A 13,454-nucleotide genomic window follows, 5' to 3' on the forward strand; every position below is an offset into this window, starting at 1 on the left:
TCCTGAGAGCAGATGCGGTGAAGATGGAGGAACTGAGAGAAGGAGATGGCGTTTTTAAAAGTAGCAGGGTGGGACGAGGTATAGTCCAGCTGGCTGTGGGAGTCCGTTGATTTATAATAGACATCGGTGGGTAAGCGGTCTCCGGAGATAGAGAGAGTGAGATCGAGAAAGGGAAGGAAGTGTCAGAAATGAACCAGGTGAATTTGAGGGGAGGGTGGAAGTTGGAGGCAAAGTGGATGAAATCGACAAGTTCAGCACAGGTGCAGGAAGCAGCACCGATACAGTTGTTGATGTAGCGTAGGAAAAGTGTGGGGTGACCACCAGGGTAGGATTGCAACATAAATTGTTCCAGGCAGCCAATAAACAGGTAGGCATGGCTGGGACCCATGTGAGTGCCCATGGCTACCCCTTTTGTTTGAAGGAAGTGGGAGGACTCAAAGGAGAAGTTATTTAGTGAGGATGTTCTGCTAGGCAGAGCAGAGTGGTGGTGGAGGGGAATGGATATGTCCATCCATGGTTGGGACAGGTGTCCAGAAAGAAACGGAGATCTTTGAGGCCTTCCGGGTGGGGGATGGAGGTGTATAGGGGCTGGACATCCAGAGTAAAGATAAGATAATGGGGGCCAGGGAACCCGAAAGTTCAAGAGCGTGTGAGGTGTCACGGATGTAGGTGGGAAGAAACTGAACCAGGGGGATAAAACAGAGTCTAGAAATGCAGATATGAGTTCAGTGGGGAGGGGTGACAGGAGCACCAGAGGTAGATGGAGAACAGGCAAAGAGTGATGGGCATAGAGAGAAATAAAACGGGAGGGAAAATAAATGAATCAGGGATGGGGTAAGAAGGGGAGGAGGGGCATTAACGGAGTTAGAGAAATCAATGTTCATGCCATCAGGTTGGAGGCTACCCAGCCGGTATATAAGGTGTTATTCCTCCAACCTGAGTGTGGCTTCATCTTGACAGTAGAGGAGGCCATGGATAGACATATCAGAATGGGAATGGGACGTGGAATTAAAATGTGTGGCCACCGGGAGATCCTGCTTTCTCTGGCAGACAGAGCGTAGGTGTTCAGCGAAACGGTCTCCCAGTCTGCGTCGGGTCTCACCAATATATAAAAGGCCACACCGGGAGCACCCGACGTTGAGTCAGGTTGAATAAGGGACTTGAGCATCCGCGTTTTTTGGTATCCACGAGGGGTCAAGCCAAGTCACTTTTATTGTCATTTTGACCATAACTGCTGGTACAGTACATAGTAAAAATGAGACAACGTTTTTCAGGACCATGGTGTTACATGACACAGTACCAAAACTAGGCTGAAAACGTAAAAAAACAACGCAGCGAAAAAAACACGACAACTACACTAGACTACAGACCTACCCAGGACTGCATAAAGTGCACAAAACAGTGCAGGCATTACAATAAATAATAAACAGGACAATAGGGCAAGGTATTAGTCCAGGCTCTGGGTTATTGAGGAGTCTGATAGCTTGGGGGAAGAAACTGTTACATAGTCTGGTCGTGAGAGCCGGAATGCTTCGGTGCCTTTTCCCGGACGGCAGGAGGGAGAAGAGATTGTATGAGGGGTGCGTGGGGTCCTTCATAATGCTGTTTCCTTTGCGGATGCAGCATGTAGTGTAAATGTCCGTGATGGCGGAAAAAGAGACCCCGACGATCTTCTCAGCTGACCTCACTATCCGCTGCAGGGTCTTGCGATCCGATAATGCAATTTCCAAACCAGGCAGTGATGCAGCAGCTCAGGATGCTCTCAGTACAACCCCTGTAGAATGTGATGAGGATGGGGGGGTAGGAAATGGAATTTCCTCAGCCTTCGCATCAGCCTGTCAATGTTCAGTGGGGAGTGGTTGCTCCATGCCTGTCCCGGAACCAATCCCTCACTGATAAGGAGGGCCGACTGTAGTCATTGCTAATCTGGTTGATATATCTGAATTTGCACTGGTGAGGCTTCACCTTGAGTATTGTGAACAGTTCTGGGCTCCTGATGTGATGTGATGGCACTGGACACGGTTCAAAGGAGGTTCAAAAATGGGCCAAATAGACTAATTCTGTTCCTATGTCTTATTGTCTCTAGTTCTCCTTCAGCCCTATTATTACAGCAATGTTCTGCATCTAATTATATGAAGGAGGCAGAGCGAAGTCATTCTGGCTCCCAACAGCAACTCCTTTGCTTCCATCTTCGGAAACAGGTCTATTTCCATCTTTAATATCTCTATTTTTCCCTTTCAGGGTTCTTTTGAAGACCCTGACCTGGAGTTACATGCTGACTACGGTTCTTTGCGAGATGGGGCCCGCTCTCGGGGTTCCACAATCGGCTGCTATTTGCCATACAGAAGTCTCAGCCCACGATCTCGGCATGTTTTCATAAGCCTAGGATCCCAAGCAACAGAAGACAGGTGAATGAAGGGTCGATGTCATCACAAGAGACCCGTGTGTCGTTGGGGGAGTCGGAACATCTGCTGGGTTCCTGGGGACGGGGATCTTTGTGATCTCCAGGCACAGAGCTCGGAAAAAGCGAGGTAACGGACTTTTTACATCGTAATCCAGCAATTTGTTTGTTATCTCTCCCGATGGCTGGAAAGAGAGCGCTTGCATCGTGTCAAACTATCGGGTGAACAATGTAGTCTTTGGAGTAACTGCCAGTCTGTGTCTTTGCTATCGCTTAGCTCACGCTTGAGTGCTGGTAGCGGGTGCGCTTTATTTTTGCCAGTGGGGAAGTGGGATTGCTGCTCGCTGGTGCTTGCACATGGAAGGGAGGGGAGCGGGGGGGGGGGGGGGAGCTTAGGAGTTCTAACATTTAACTGTCGTTCATTCTTTGGGGCACTTCTCTGTTTTTGCAGATGGTTGCGAAGAAAAAGCATTTCAGGATGTATACTGTATACATTTCTCTGACATTAAATTTGAACCTTTGAAATTGTGTCTCATAAACAAGGACAAATGAAACTGTATGTTTTACCTTGCTTAATGCCGTCAAACACTTTTTCCGACGCTATCAGCAAATAGGGATGATCGAATTTTTCAGTCAGTAGGGCACCATCTGTCACAGACAATGCCTGGGTTTCATCACTGCTCCTGTAAGTATTATACAGCTTGTTATAAACTGAACATCTGCGATATTTGAACTATTTTACAATCCATACAGAGTTTCAGTAAAGACCATGTCCTACCTCCTCTTCCGACGAGCTTCCTCCTGAAATAAATAAAACACAGATCTCAACTGACTGAGACTGACTGTTGGCATCCGAACAGCAGGAATCTGAGTCAAGTTATTAAAAACTGCTGAAAATTCCCACTAACACACATGGAGAAAGAAACATAGAAACATAGAAAACCTACAGTACAATACAGGCCCTTCGGCCCACAAAGTTATGCCAAACATGTCCCTACCTTAGAAATTACTAGGTTACCCATATCCCTCTACTTTTCTGAGCTCCATGTATCTATCCAAAAGTCTCTTAAAAGACCCTATCGTTTCTGCCTCCACCACCACCATCGGCAGCCCATTCCACGCACTCACCACCCTCTGAGTGAAAAGACCTACCCCTGACATCTCCTCTGTACCTACTCCCAAGCACCTCGAACCTGTGCCCTCCTGTGGCAGCCATTTCAGCCCTGGGAAAGAGCCTCTGACCATCCACACGATCAATGCCTCTCAACCTCAAAAGGCCGAGTTCACTCAACCTGTTTTCCTAAGGCATGAAAGAGGGACACTGAACCATGGGAGAAAGCACAAGGAGTGTTTATGAAATTTATCCCATAACTGAGAGGATGGAACTTACAGGAGAGACTGGACAGGTTGTGTATTTTTATCTGGATATGATGTCAGGGAGGATCAGATGGAGGAATTTAAGATTCCAAATGGATTTGATGAGGTGGGTGTGGAGGAAATATTTCTGCTTGGGCAGAGACCAAAAGTCAAAGATGAAACATCAGTTGGCCGTCAATAAATGCCACAAAAAACGTAGTGAAGAGAACGTGGAACTCACTGCCACAGGAGCGGCTGAAGTGGAACAGCAGAGATTGACAATAGACAGTAGGTGCAGCAGTAGGCCATTCAGCCCTTCAAGCCAGCACCGCCATTCTCTGTGATCATGGCCGCTCTTCCACAATCAGTACCCCGTACCGGCCTTCTCCTCATATCCCTGGACTCCACTATCTTTAAGCGCTCTATCCAACTCTTCCTGGAAAGCATCCAGAGAATTGGTCTCCACTGCCTTCTGAGGCAGAGCATTCCACAGATCCACAACTCTCTGGGTGAAAAGGTTTTTCCTCAACTCCGTTCTAAATGGCCTACCCCTTATTCTTAAACTGTGGCCTCTGGTTCTGGACTCTCCCAACATTGGGAACATGTTTCCTGCCGCTAGCGTGTCCAATCCTTTAATAATAATTGAATGTAATGGGGAAGCTGCATGAACACGAGGGACCATGGAGTTCGGGGCACTGTGGCTCTGTGTGGTGAATGTGTGGGAGGTTGCTTGTGAAGCAGGGAAATTGATAGGAGAAGAAGGGCTGAAAGACCTGTCTTTGATGGAAAATGGGATATAATCCAAAAAAAAATCTGAAAAACAAAACAGATGCTACAAAATTCCCCAAAACAATGAACCTGAAACACACCAGATATTGATGGTAAATCTGACGTGTGAGTCACATTCTGGAATTCAACCTCAGTTCCCACTGATCGACAGACAGACCCTCACACCCACCACAGACACACTCACAGCCTGTGACTGTAACTGGGTGTTACTCTGAGTCTCAGGGGATATTATACGTGGGAATCACAGAAACGATCACCAGCTCAGTGCTCTGATCAGAGTAACTCATTCCCGAGAAGGTTGCAGACTGTCCTGTGATGTACAGATGTTGTGGGAGGCCAGTTTGGGGAACGACAACAGTCCAGAACAGTGAAAACATCTGTCCGGTTTAAATCAGTTTACAACTACAGTATCTGTAAATGCCATACATTGTTTTGTGACTGTGCACTTTTACAGAACCAAACTGAAATCTCTCACCATGAGGAATATCACATTGTCTTTCTGATCCATCTGTGTCTGTAACTTAGAGATTTCCTCCTGAATAGAATTTAAATTCTCTTGAATCTCTTGAAGATTTTTCTCCATTGGATTTAGAATCCTCTCCTCCTCTTCCCTGAGATCTCGGAGTGCACGTTGCTCTTTCTCGGTGATAATCCGGCGCAGTTCAGCAAACTGGGATGTGATGTGGGACTGAATGCTTTGTGACTGTTCCTGTCGAATGAAAGGAGAGGCTAGTTTATTATTTGGCCCTGATGTATTTCCTTATGACATGGAAGGGTCTGTCCAGCTCATTATCATCCAAGAGGACCACAACCTTGCCGTTGGGTTTGGGGCTTGTGTGCCTCAATGACCCAAAGAACTCTGTTGGCTGGAATGTGGGCTTTATGCTTTGACTCTTGGTGGGGTCACCCATGCCAAACAGGTCAAAGGGTAGAGGCCAGAGTAAGAGTGGTCTACTGGTCCTCCAGGTTCATGGGTTCAGCTCAGGGCTAACAATACTGACTGGTAAAACAAAATTGTTACAGAAACAATGAAGAGTCTTTCTACATCTGAGTGCCATGTTATTCCCGAGTCTCCACTCAGGACCTGCATGACTGACAGTAGTGAAAACCGAGAAGCAGCTACTGACATGTTGAATGAAGACATGAACACTGCCGGAGATGGAGGACCTTCATTGCTGTCCCAAACTCCAGTGGCATAACAGGCAGCAAGTGAGTGGTTCTCAGATCTTCAATCACATTTCCCTGAAACCCAGTCTTCCTCACTGACCCATTAACTCCCACCTGATTCACATACAAACCCCTTCACAGGGTTAATTACAGTCGCCAATTTACCGTTCAACCATGGAATGTCGGCTAAAGGAAGCTACTGGTTACGGAGAGAACATGCAAACTCCACGCAGACAGCACCAGAGGTTAGGATCGATCCCAGGTTACTGGAGCTGCGATACTCTGCTATTCTGCATTAAAGGGAACAAAACTACACGGAGATATTGGAAATTCTGCTCAGGAAGTCTCACCCGAACTCCGGAAATCTTCTCTTTCTGTTGCAGCTCCATTTCCTGAAAGTCTGATTTCTTTTTTGTGAGAGAGTCTAAGGAAGATTTAACCCGATCCTGGGAATCAAAGAGTGAATGGATTAGACAAAAAGATGACACTTTTGGATTAGACTAAAAGACGATCGAAAGCGGGTTAGTTTTACCTTGTAGATTTCAGCGGCTTCCGTAACCGGCATGAAGTTGTGAGACTTGTGTTCCCGCGCAGTCGCACAGATCAGGCAGATCAGTGTCTCGTCCGTCTCACAAAACAGCTTCAGTTCTTCCTCATGTTTCTCGCAGTGAAGTTTACTTTTCTTCTCTTTCGGATTCAGGTTTAGTTTTCGAGCTTTCTCAGACAGATTTGCCAAGGCCCGATTGACCCTGAGGCTGCGGTCTGCAATCTCCTCTCTACATTCCGGGCAGGAGTTTCTCTCCTCCCTTTCCCAACACCGAGTAATACAGGAGCGACAGAAGTTGTGTCCACACTCCAGTATAACCGGATCGGTGAAGAAATCCAGACAGATGGGACAAATTGCCTCCTCGGTCCAACTCTCGACCTGTTCTTTCGAAGCCATGTTAACTCCCGGTACTTCCTGGTTCAGGATCCTTTCACGTTCGGGGAGCGGCTGAACCCTGCAGTACCGCGATTGTCCAGTAGACGCGCTGCAGTTTCGGGGAATGAACAGAACGTTCCTACAAGTAAACACGAAGTACACTGCAGATGTTGCGGTCAAAGTAACACGTACAGCACGCTGGAGGAACTCAGCAGGTCGGGCAACATCCGTGGAAACGAACAGTCAACGTTTCGGGTCGAGACCCTTCATTAGGACTGAAGAGGGAGAGGGCAGGGGCCCTATAAAGAAGGTGTGGGGAAGGTGGGAAGGAGAAGGCTGGTAGGTGCCAGGTGAAAAAAGTCCCTCCCCACAGAATCTCCCACCTGGTATTTATCCCTGCAAGCGTAAGTGCTACACCTGTCCTTACACCTCCTCTCTTACCACCATTCAGGGCCCCAAACAGTCCTTCCAGGTGAGGCAACACTTCACTTGTGAGTCTGTTGGGATAATCTATTGCATCCGGTGCGGCCTCCTCTACATCAGCGAGACCCGACGCAGATTGGGGGACAGCTTCGCCGAACACCTCCGCTCCGTCCGCCACAACAGACAGAATCTCCCGGCTGCCCCACTTCAACTCTGCTTCACATTCCCATTCAGATATGTCCATACATGGCCTCTTCTATTGCCATGATGAGGCCAAACTCAGTTTGGAGGAGCAACACCTCATATACCGTCTGGGTAGTCTCCAGCCCCTTGAACATCGAATTCTCCAACTTCTGGTAATTCCCTCCCTCTCCCTTCCCCCATCCCAGTTTCACTCTGCCTCCTCCTCCAGCTGCCTATCACCTCTCTCATGATTCTGCCTTCTACGAGACATAGTGCTTTCCTTCTTCACCTTTCCTGCCTCTCCCCTCCCTGCTTCCCCTCCCCCACCCCTTGATCTTTCCTCTGATTGGTTTTTCACCTGGCACCTACCAGCCTTCTCCTTCCCTCCCACCCCTCACCTTCTTTATAGGGTCCCTGCCCTCTCCCTCTTCAGTCCTGACGAAGGGTCATGGCCCAAAACGTTGACTGCTTGTTTTCACGGCTGCTGCCCAACCTGCTGAGTTCCTCCAGTGTGCTGTACACGCTGCCACAAGTGTTCTTTGGGCAGGAATCACAACAATTTCCACGTCAGCCTGGGATCAGAAACAGATTAAAGAGGTCTGAATATAAATGAACCCGGAGAGTTAGTGTTTAGGGTGGTTCCGGAGCATGCGTGTTTTCTATATGGTTGTCTTCTTCATCACCGCCATCTTTGATATCCTATATTGGTATGTGTTCTGCGCATGTATAAAGTAAATTGGAATAAAATTATTGCATGGCAGTTAAACAGATTAATGTAAAGTTGGAATGTACGTGGTTGGAATCATACCATTAAATGAAAAAAACTTTTTAAATTATTAATCGATTCCAACCCGATATAATTTTTGCTCAGGAGACGCATATCAGGGCGGGAAATCAAAATAGTTTTTTTCACTGGTGGAATGGGATACAGCTCCATGCTACTTCTCAGAGCAAAACTAAAGGCGTATCTATCTTTATTAAATCGAATAAATTTACTCAAGAGGATATTGAATCAGATTCTAATGGTAGATTTTTAATTGTTAAAGGAGTGATTTGTAATAGAAAGGTTGTTTTGGTCAATTTGTATGGTCCTAATTTCGATGATCCCTCTCGTTTAAAAAAAATTTGCTTTACTGCCAGATTTAAATGAGTATATGTTGATAATGGGTGGGGATTTTAACTGTTGTTTAAATCCTATGATTGATAAGAGCTCAACTAATCAACGACTTCCAAATTGTTCTGCGTCAGTTATTAACTCCTTTTTGACTGACTTTGGGTTGATCGAATTATGGAGGCACTTACACCCTGATAACAGAGAATATTCTTTTTTTAACATGTTTATAAAAAATATTCGAGGATTGATTATATTATAGTTGATCCCCATCTTTTGCCTAATGTTAAAAACTGTGAATATGACGCTATTGTGGTATCTGATCATGTGCCTTTGAGTTTGTCCTTTGAATTTGACGATGTCATCTTTGGCCGTCCACCATGGCACATGTCTCAGACTTTATTGCAAAACTCTGACTTTATCAGTTTTATCGAAAGCCAGATAACAGAATTTTTTCTTTTTAATGATATAGGAGGTATGTCTAAATTAATTATATGGGATACATTCAAAGCATTTTTACGTGGTCAGATTATTTCTTATTTAACTAAACTTAAAAAAGACTAAAGCAGAATTAGATAAAATTTTAAAACAAATTAAAGATTTAGATAATATCTATGTGACTTCCCCTAATATTGACTTATTTAAAATAAGGGTGGAACTTCAATCACAATATAACCTATTATTAACTCATCCAATTGAAGGTTATCTACTTAAGTTAAAGAGCCAATTTTATATGTTTGGAGATAAAAATAATAAACTACTTGCATCTCAATTAAAATCAGCTGGAGCCAAGAGGCAAATTTTGAAAATTCGTAGAAAAGATGGTACCTTAGCTCAGGATTATGAAAAAATTAATAAGATTTTTCAAGATTTTTATACTGAACTTTATAAATCTCAATGTCCAGGAGACTCTTCTGAAATGAATGCTTTTTTATGAAAGATTGCTTTTCCTAAAATTTCTGCTGAGGATCACAAAACTCCTGATGCCCAAATTACTGAATCCAAAATTCATAAAGCTATTTTTTCAATGCAATCTGGTAAGGCCCCGGGACCTGATGGTATCCTGTAGAATTTTATAAAAAATTTGGAAAATTGCTTTCTCCATATATGTTGGAGATGTTTAAAGAATCTTTTGTGAAAAGTGAATTACCCTCACTTTTTATGAAGCTTCCATTTCTTTAATTCTCAAAAAGGATAAAGATCCTACTGATTGTGCCTCATACAGACCTATTTCATTATTGAATGTTGATGCTAAGATTCTCTCAAAGATAATGGCCAATCAGTTGGAGAGTTTTTTGGGTAAAATCATTTTTAAAGATCAAACGGGCTTTATAAAGGGTCGCTATTCTTTCTCAAATGTTCAGAGATTATTTAACATTATATATTCACCTTCTAAAACTCCACAATGTGTTATATCTTTGGATGCTGAAAAAGCATTTGATTGAATCGAATGGAAATATTTATTTAATGCTTTAGAAAATTTTGGTTTAGGTATTAATTTTAATAATTGGATTAAAATGATATATCAAGCTCCTATTGCTACTGTTGTCACTAATAACTGTTGGTCTCCTTTTTTCCAGCAATCACAGAGGACAAGACAAGGTTGTCCATTAACTCCTTTGTTATTTAACTTAATATTAGAACCCTTTGCTATTGCCCTTCGTGAAGCCAAAAATATTCATGGGATTTTTGTGAATGAGACCATGCACAAGATCTCTCTTTACGCTAATGATTTATTGGTATATATATCTAAGCCTGAAGAATCTATTCCTGCTTTGCTAAAATTATTTGACAAATTTGGAGACTTTTCAGGATATAAAATAAATTTTAGTAAAAGTGAATTACTTCCTTTAAATGAATCTGTCTCTATATATGATAATATTCCTTTTAAAGTTATGGATTCTTTTAGATATTTAGGTGTTATAAATACTAAAAAGTATAAGGATCTTTATAAAGCTAATTTTTCTCCTTTAGTGGACTCTATGCAGTATTCCTTTAGTAGATGGAGCCCACTTACATTTTCACTTGTTGGTCATATTCATATAGTTAAAATGATGATTTTACCAAAATTTTTATATTTATTTCAGAATATTCCTTTTTTTTGACTAAGAAGTTTTTTTGATCAGATTGATTCTATTATTTTATCTTTTATTTGGGATAATAAAAGACCAAGAATTGGTAAATGTCATTTGCAAAAGTTGAAAAAGGACGGAGGTCTCGCTTTGCCTAATCTAAGAATGTATTATTGGGCTGTTAATTTGCGGTATATGTCCTTTTGGTTATATTGAAGTGATAGGAATAATCGGCCAATTTGGGTAGACCTGGAACTGAGAGCTGTGAAACAGTTTTATTTAACTTCTGTTACGTACCCATGGGTATCTTGTACCTGTCACAGGACCGTGATGCAATTGAGGCTGTACTGGAGATGAGGTAATGGTCTTGTGATAGTGGAGTAGCGTCATTTTCCCACCAGTAGAGGTCATGTGATAGTGTTTTTCAACAGGGTATAAAAGGAGGATCCCTTCCTTTGAGGCGGGGCAGTTCGTGGCTGAATTCGCCGCTGACTCCACGTTGCTGCATATTCCAATATTATGACGCAGTTTCGTTTAAAAGTGGAGTTTTACTTTCTGCCTTAAGTTTAAAAGGTTATTGCGGGCAGTTTTGTTACAATACTGCCAATTCAGCAGTGGAGAGTGAAGATTCAACGGAGTTCAGAATTATCGAAGGATCGGAAAAGTTAACGTCGACGGTGAATCAGGTTTGACCTTGTTTGATCCTCATTCAGAAGGAATTGATCAGCTGTGCCCATGGTAGCCCCTGCTGTAAGAGTAGAAAGGGCTGGGTGCAAAGTTTCGTCAAGGAAAGGTCAGTGCCTTTAAGCCGTTTTATTTCCCTCGATCGTAAATCCTCCGGGCAAAGTATTCTTCGACAGGAATCAGCAATAACGCCCTGAAAGATAACTTAAATTATTTCACGGAAGGCTCTCCTAAGCAACTGAGTAAAACTTTGGACTTTCGCATTACTACTTCTAAGAACTGTTTCTGCATTCTCGCTTTAAGAACTGTTCGAGCTGCTGTATTGCAGCGGACTTCCGGTTAAACTAGTCGTTTGTTTACTTTTGGAGTTTTTTTTCAGTGTTTTAATAAATGTTTTATTTGTTATAAAAAACCTGTCTCAATTATATATTCATTGTTGCTGATTTGTAACACTTCGTTATTATGAGTTGCTCTACCTATACAATTAGCTAAAGTTGCTAATTTAAACCTATATCCTGTGGTTAAGCTCTCTTTACAAAATTGGATCCAATTCTGTAATTTTTTTTAATCTTAAAAAATTTAAACTTTGTAGTATGATTTATCATAATTACTTTTTTAAACCTTCTTGGAGTGATCCAATTTTTTTTGGGATTTATTTAAAGAAGGCAGATTGATGTCTTTTGAACTATTAGTCGATAAGTATTCTCTCTCATATTCAACTTTTTACAATATCTTCAAGTTAGACATTTTTTACAAAAATATTTAAGTAATTTTCCTTACATATTGGAGTCTGACTTGTTAGATACTATTATGAATATGAACCCTTAGTTGAAAGGTTCTATTGGAAGAATTTATAATTTATTATTACAATGGGATAAGCATCCTTAAGATTAAACAGGATTGGGAGAAGGAACTCAATTTGACTTTTATATGGGAGGACTGGATTGATTCTGAAGCTGGTTAACTCTTCTTCGATCTGTGCTAGTCATTCACTGATTCAATTTAAAATTGTACATCATTACCATTGGATGAAAGAGACTTTCTAAAATATTTCCCAATGTTGACAAGTATTGTGATAGAAGTAAAACTGAGATAGCTACACTGACACATATGTTCTGGTCATATTCTATATTAAAACAGTTTTGGAAGTCAATCTTTTCGACAACTTCTAAAGCATTCAGAATCAATTTACAACCTAATAAATGGACTGAGCTTTTTGGAATAATTCCTCAGAATATCCATGGTACTTCTGTGTCTGACCAACATGTTATTGCGTTTGTTACATTGATAGCTGGGAGGGCCATCTTGTTGAAATGGAAGGATATATCAGCTCCTACTTTGTCACAATGGTTCTCTCAAGTGAAGCTGTGTCTTAGCTTGCAGAAAATTAGAAGTCGAACCTTTGAACCTTTACTTGATTTTGAGAAGAGATGGGGCTCATTTGCTCGTTATTATCATTTCAGTTAACTGATAGATTTCCTCCATGATCTAAATGTGAATTTTTTTTGATATATCTTTTATTCTTGCTGGCAGTTTGATGTTTATTTTTAGAAGCTTTTTGTATGACGCATGGCTCCAGGGTTGTACCTCCAATGGGTTTCTTTTTTTCCCCTCACTTTTCTTGCTTGGTAGGGTTTTTTTTTATTCACAAAATTTTCGATCCTTAAGATAATTTCCTCTTTTAGGAGGCATTGTAAGTGTTGTTACTTCAATGTACTTGTGCTATTTTTGAATAATAATAATAAAAAGATTTGAAAAGAAAATAAATGAACCCGGAGCGTGGAGTCTGGTTCACTGTAAGGCAGAACTGAAAGGGAAAATTCCTGAAAAGCGAGACAGACTGCTGGCCTATTGTCCGACCCTGCTCCTGGGTGCTCCTGCCCCACTGAACTTGTGTCCTCATACATTGACTCCATCCTATCCCAATCAAGTCATTCCCTTCCAACCTCTATCTGCGACACTTCTCATGCCCTCAATCTCCTCAGCAATTTTCAATTCCCTGGCACTGACCGCCACATTTTAATAACGTGGAAAACCTACAACACAATACAGGCCCTTCGGCCCACAAAGTTGTGCTGAACATGTCCCTACCTTAGAAATTACTAGGCTTACCCATAGCCCTCTGTTTTTCTAATTTCCATGTACCTATTCAAAAGCCTCTTAAATGGCCCTATTGTATCTGCCTCTACCACCGTTGCCGGCAGCCCATTCCACACATTCACCACTCACTGCATTAAAAAAAATTACCCCTGACATCTCTGTACTTACTCCCCAGCACCTTAAACCTGTGTCCTCTTGTGGCAACCATTTCATCCCTTGCAAAAAGCCTCTGACTATCCACAAGAT

At 42.3% G+C, this 13,454-nt stretch overlaps 1 protein-coding gene across 2 annotated transcripts in view; it reads right to left on the minus strand.

The window, feature by feature from the left end:
* The window catches only part of LOC140719418 (zinc-binding protein A33-like), a 28,208-nt gene extending 21,391 nt beyond the window's left edge, over positions 1-6,817 (minus strand). The window contains exons 1-5 of one of the 2 annotated variants that reach the window (XM_073034066.1): positions 6,246-6,813; positions 6,064-6,159; positions 5,022-5,255; positions 3,180-3,202; positions 2,969-3,084 (exon numbers count right to left, since the gene is read on the minus strand). In XM_073034066.1, coding sequence (XP_072890167.1) covers positions 2,969-3,084; positions 3,180-3,202; positions 5,022-5,255; positions 6,064-6,159; positions 6,246-6,656 — 880 coding nt within the window. In that variant the 5' untranslated portion in view covers positions 6,657-6,813. Of the gene's footprint in view, positions 1-2,968; positions 3,085-3,179; positions 3,203-5,021; positions 5,256-6,063; positions 6,160-6,245 lie in introns of both variants that reach the window. The other variant, XM_073034075.1, reaches the window with a different exon arrangement.
* Positions 6,818-13,454: the final 6,637 nt, after the last annotated feature.

The sequence above is a fragment of the Hemitrygon akajei genome, chromosome 2 (genome assembly GCF_048418815.1).
Source record: "Hemitrygon akajei chromosome 2, sHemAka1.3, whole genome shotgun sequence".
NCBI classification, from domain to species: Eukaryota; Metazoa; Chordata; class Chondrichthyes; order Myliobatiformes; family Dasyatidae; genus Hemitrygon; species Hemitrygon akajei.